This window comes from Puntigrus tetrazona, chromosome 1 (assembly GCF_018831695.1).
Source record: "Puntigrus tetrazona isolate hp1 chromosome 1, ASM1883169v1, whole genome shotgun sequence".
NCBI classification, from domain to species: domain Eukaryota; kingdom Metazoa; phylum Chordata; class Actinopteri; order Cypriniformes; family Cyprinidae; genus Puntigrus; species Puntigrus tetrazona.
In genome coordinates, this window is record NC_056699.1 from 24975417 (window position 1) to 24981416 (window position 6000).

The 6000-nt window shown below is 40.3% G+C and overlaps 1 protein-coding gene across 2 annotated transcripts in view; it reads right to left on the reverse strand.

Annotated features, from left to right (window-relative positions):
- Window positions 1–1623: 1623 nt before the first annotated feature.
- The window catches only part of esf1 (ESF1, nucleolar pre-rRNA processing protein, homolog (S. cerevisiae)), a 6991-nt gene continuing 2614 nt past the window's right edge, over window positions 1624–6000 (reverse strand). For both annotated transcript variants that reach the window (XM_043225513.1, XM_043225434.1), the window contains exons 4-13: window positions 5836–5949; window positions 5647–5756; window positions 4649–4801; window positions 4454–4568; window positions 4221–4377; window positions 3973–4131; window positions 3373–3497; window positions 3185–3281; window positions 3004–3083; window positions 1624–2929 (exon numbers count right to left, since the gene is read on the reverse strand). In XM_043225513.1, coding sequence (XP_043081448.1) covers window positions 2498–2929; window positions 3004–3083; window positions 3185–3281; window positions 3373–3497; window positions 3973–4131; window positions 4221–4377; window positions 4454–4568; window positions 4649–4801; window positions 5647–5756; window positions 5836–5949 — 1542 coding nt within the window. In that variant the 3' untranslated portion in view covers window positions 1624–2497. The remainder of the gene's footprint in view (window positions 2930–3003; window positions 3084–3184; window positions 3282–3372; window positions 3498–3972; window positions 4132–4220; window positions 4378–4453; window positions 4569–4648; window positions 4802–5646; window positions 5757–5835; window positions 5950–6000) is intronic.

Here is a 6000-nt window from a genome sequence, read left to right on the forward strand (position 1 = left end):
TAAACAGTAATAGTTTTTCACAATTTTACTGTATTTTGAGCAAACAAATTTACCAACCCCAAACTTTTTTTTTTTTTATGTATATCCGTTGAGTCTCTCAAGTCTCATTTCCAGCTGAATGCGCAAATGCGTTTTAATCAGTAATGACGTGTGCTCTCATAAAAGCTGTCGTATGACTTAAAATGGTGCTAAAATGAACCAGATGACATGAGGTTGAGTAAATGATCTCATTGTAATTTTTATGTGACATTTCATTAATGATAGGTCTTTCTCTCTAAGCGTTATTGAAAGACACTAATAAGAACATGTCTGCTAGATAAACCGTAACGGGGTCTCCTTTAGTCTTACAGGTCACGTGACCGACGGCGTTTAAGCTAATCATTCGCTGATGTTTACTCCTGACTAACGGCAGACACGTTGTGTTTTTGTGAGGAAGATGATTTAATATCTTGAAGTCACACACTTGATTTATCCTACAGAATCACATTTGTATCGCCTTGTGTGTTGTATCGTAACGAAACTGTATTTTACTGAGCTCTAAAGTATTTGTATAATTTTTTTACTCAACACGTGAAGCACAATTTGTCCCGAAGCGTTTCGCTAAAAACTTATTTTCTCTACTTAATATTCATGTAATCCTATATTTTATAACATTTTGGTGCAACACAGCATTTTATGAAAGCGGCATGAAGTTAAGAGGGGTTTATAGTGACTTTAAGAGAAAAGATGAGGAGAGGGAGATCGAGTGGTGCTGGTTAAGATAATATCGCTATTACTATTATTACTCAAACTGCAATATGGATTTTTTTTTTTTTAAAGAAATGGTTCACCTAAAAATTAATATTTGCTGTACTCACCCTCGGCCTATCCATCCAAGATGCTGATTACTTTTGTTTTTTCATTTGGGGAAATTCATTGCATCATTTGCTCACAAATGCATCCAAAGCAGTGAATGGGTGCCGTCAGAATAAGAGTCCAAACAGCTGATAAAAACATCTCAATAATCCAGATGACTCCAGTCTAACCATTTAATGTTTTGCGAATCAAAAAGCTGCATATTTGTGAGAAACAAACCTATAACATCAATCCATTACTTCTGGCCAAAAAAGGTGCTTGATCTGTGCGTTTCTCTCTCTCCTGATTCAGACAAGACAGCTTTTTCTACTAGAGAAGGTGATATTATACAGAGGATATATATTTAAGCCAGAAGCAACAAGTTTGTGTTTAAAATGTTGGATTATTATGATGTTTTTACCAGCTCTTTTGGACTCATTCTGACGGCACCCATTCACTACGTTGGTGAGCAAGTGACGTAATGCTAAATTTATCCAAATCTGTTCTGAACAATCACCTGAGGGTGAATATATTGCCATAAACTTTGTCATATATACATTTTTGGTTGAACTGTTCCTTAAAACTGCTCAATCGGTCACTTTTCCAACAATCAGACTTTTTTTCGCGATAAAAAAAAACACTAAAGGAGGGACCCGAGCCATATGGGGACCACAATATCACGGGCGGTGGGATTGATTACTAAGACCAGTAAGAAATCGCCCTGCAGTCACCATAGCAACGGCCTGTCAATCATCAATAACAAATGCCACTGTGGAGATGAAATATACACTTCAACACTCCAGCTCTTTCAGATGGTGTAAGTGTGTGTGTGTGTGTCCGTGTCAAACCTTAATTGCACTATTTCTCATAAAGTAGCTGTTTCTTGTAACACTGTGGCACAGTATATATTTTCATTCCGTTGGTTTTACTTCTCAAGCGCTTGTGATCTGGACTGGGATGCCGCTTTATTTGGTCAAATCGAACCTTGTGTTACTCTACTCTGTAATTTGTGCCTTTTCTGGATTGGGTCTAATGATGTGAACTACCCAAGCGGTTCTTACATGTACACTACACTAATTCCTGGACCAGGAGATGTTTTTACATGCTCTGAGCACTGGTGGTGTTCACCGGAATTCTAAGTGTAAGAGGTTTTCATTCATTTACAGCTGTATTTTGATATATACGGCGTGAGTGAGAAAGCCCGTTTCTTCTGTTATGTAGAAAATGAGGTGCCCGTGAAAGTGCCAACAGACTTTTCTGAATGTGCGGCGGCGTTTGTGTCAACATGAATAAAGCTAACTTTAACTCCAGCTTCTCTGTGTCTAGTTTTCATTAAATGCGACTCTCTGAAAACTCGGGGGTGCACGATCGCGTTTTCAGGCGAAACTGAAAATGTAGTTGCTCACAGAAGGTCATTTGAAGATTTTGAATGATAGAAGATGTTTTGAAACTCGTAAGTTTGGATAGGGTTAGTAAATGATGACAAAATGTACATTTTCGGTTCAACAATTCCTTTAAAGCGCCCCTATTAAGGGTTATGAAAGGTTCGCATTTTGGTTTTGGACTCCAATCACAAATTAGTCACTAAAGTAACACGCAGAGACTCCAGAAAACCAACTCTGTTATATAAATCGGCAATGAATCCAGACGCGAGTCTCTCGAGTTACTTCGTCTTTTGTTTCTTGCGTGCCTGAAACTGTTCGGTTTTGTTCTTGATGGATTTGACGAGCAGTGACAAGCTAGGGTCCATGACTCTGGAGGAGGACGCCCCGTCTCTGCTCCTCAGCGTCTCCTCCTGGCTGTGCTGCTGCTCCTCTCTGCGTCTCTGTTTCTCCTCTATGATGCTCTGGGTTGCTTTGGTCTTCTTGTAGGCCGGGTCGGACGGATCCAGGTTGTAGAGATGGGACGTGTACATGGCCTGGAAGCGCGAGTCGTGAACGTCCACCCGGAAGTCGTCCTCCTCCAGAGGCGCTTTGCTCTTCAGGAGTTTCTTCCTCTTATTCTTGCTCAGGTTCTGCTCCTCTACGATCTTGTCGTAGTTGAAATGTTTGTGCTTGTCGTCTTCTTCGTCGTCCATCAGCAGCTCCATCTCAGCCTAGGTGACACGACGCAGACGTTAACCATCATATGTTACCCACAAACGTGTTCATGAACAGCAGAGAAACATACCTTCTGTCTCTCCAGCTCTTCCAGCTCTTCTGGTGTCCGCTCTTCATCCTTCTTCCTGTTCTTCTTGTTCTTTAGGGATGCTGCAGAAAACGTAAAGAGAAGATATAGATAAAGGTGTAATAGTTCCTCAAGGAATATGAGAAAGGAACATAATTAGGCAGTTGATAATCTCATCACTAACCAGTCGAGCCGAGCTCCTCTTTAAAGAAGGGGTCATTGAGGTCAACATCAGCAGGAAGTTCATCATCACTGATCCCAGGCTCCGCCTCCGCTGCTTCCTGCGCAAAACAAAAAAGCATGCGTGTGAGTCAGGAGGACAGAAATGAACGACACACTACATTATTATTTTTTCTTTAGCGACGCGTTTACCTTCTTTCCTTTCCGTTTCTCTTTCTTTTTCTCCTTTTTCTTCTGCAGGTACTGCTCCCACGGAGTCAGCTGATCTTTGCCCTCCAGTTTCTTCTTCACAAGCTTCTCTGTTGTTTCCTTCAGTCCTAAAAAAAACACGATGAAATGTACATTATACGATGATAAAACATACATATATACATATGAAAATATTACGTAACATATCCCAATTTTTTTTATTTGATTGAGTTTATTTTTACTATAATATATTCATGGGTAGTTGACAAATAAAAACTTGACTGAGTCCTATGGTGTGATAGCAAAAAAAATTATTTTAATTTTTTTTATGTCACACCTTAGGACACATTTTATCTATTTATTTTATCTATTATTATTTTACTAATTATTAACTATAATATATATATTTACTATACCTTATATTTAATATGTATATATTTTTATGTGCAGTATATTGACAGAACACTGTTATTTTATTATAGACTTGTAACTAAATATAAAATAATAATGAAAAAAATAACTATTTTAAAAAGACAGTAATGCATAATATTAACGTGTTCGGATTTCTAATTTATGAAACAAATCCATTAAAAACTCTGATACCTGGTACCCACGTGACCTCCATATCCATGCTGTCGTCCTGCTCCTTGTCTTTGTCCTGTATGCTCTTCAGGAGTTCTCTGTATTTAGCGATCTGCTCGGTGCTCTTCTTCTCTTTACTGCCCTTTTTCTCCTCAGGAAGTGGCTCAGCGGGCGTCTCAGCTGAGAGAACATTCGGGTTCAACACAACGACATTACTGATGCTGACTGAACACTGCATGCTGTTGACGGGTGACTCGGTCAGCCCTAACCTTCCGTGTGTTGCTCGGCCTCTTCCTCATCCTCCTCTTCCTCGCTGGAGGAGGCCAGGTAAGCCTTGAAGTCCATGTCCAACAGGTCGTCCTTATTGAACTTCCTGCAGAGAGCCGTGACCCGGTCGTGATCCGTTTCGTCCCACGTCAGCTCGACCTAACGATACAAGACACGCGTTATTAAAGACGGAGTCGGTCGACTCGGATGCGCTGCGGGACTCAGCGTGGCAGACCTTGGCTGTGGTGGTGGCCGAGGATGTGAAGAGCTTGGGTTTGTAGGAGCTGTAATCCACATCGGTGGCTCTGTCTTTGGGCTCGTCGTCAAACGTCACGCCGTCAGGGATGAACCTGCAAGACGCCCAGAGCCACAGTGAGGCTAATAACGGCTCTTAGAAGTCTGAGCGTGTCTGTAAACGCGAGGTGCTCACCGCAGGTCGATCATGGAGCAGCTGCTCTCGTACTCGTAGCCGTCACACTCCTCGTAAATCTTCGCTGCTGTTTCGACGGAGTCGCACTCCACCACGGCGTAGTAATACCTCAGACGCTTGAACTGATAGTCGCGCACTTTCTCTCGGTAGATCCTGAAAACATACAGAAGACAATGCTTGCTTTCATGGTTTAAAATGATCCAAAAAACCATTCAGAGTCAATATAAAAATATTAAGACAGAATCACCAAATAGTTGAAAAATATTGCGATATACAATAATTATATAGACACTAATGTTCACATTTTCTCTCTTCTGCTCACTAAAGCTACATTTATTTGATCAAAAACGCAGAAAAAAAAAAAGTATATTGTAAAATACTTGCTGGGCAACAATTAATCACATCCATAATAAAAGTTTGTACGATATGTCTGTGTGTATATTTATTATGTATATAAGACACACGCATACAGCATATATTATGAAAAATATGTACATGTATATATTTATATTCGTATAATTTATATTATATTATATATAAATATATACAAGTGTATTTCTTTATATACACATAATAAATATACACAGTATGCACACATACTGTATGTAAACAAAAACTTTTATTTTGAATGCGACTGATCGAGAGCAATTGCTGCCCAGCACTAAAAATGTAATTATAATTTAAACATTTTTAAATGTAATTTATTCCTGTGATGCGAAGGTAATTTTTCAGCAAAAACAATTAAAACACAACATAAAAATAACATACAAATAAGATAAAAAAAACAGCAATTTTACACAAGTTAGATATGAACACAAAAACCTTTCTGCCACAATCATACTAAATAACTTCTACACACATTAAACCCTGGACAGTCCAATGAAATACGTTTGACAGTAAAGGGAACCTTGCAGAACATCGAGTACTTGGTTTGCAATGCATTCTGGGATCGCCCTCGCTGCAAATCTGGTTAACCCCATGAATACAGCGTGCGGTACCTTTGCTCCTCCGTGTCAGCGTCGGGGTTCTCCGGGAGGCTTGTGAGCTCCAGCGGTCCCTGAGTCTGCTCCGCACTCATCCTCTCCTTCCCGAACTCGGACGGATAGATCTGACAAACACACATCTCCGGTCAGACTCGCGGGGCACAAGTGAAGATCGGATTGAGCGGGAAGCGATGGGACAGTTACCGTCACAGACAGGACCACGCCTCCTTTGGGTTTAAACGAACTGAAGAGAGCCAGAAGATCTTTAGCCTTCAGTCTGTCCCAGTTCATGTTACAAACCGCCAAGCGCCGGGAACTCTGAACACACACACAGAAAAACACACACTATTAAGACATATTCTGCATCTC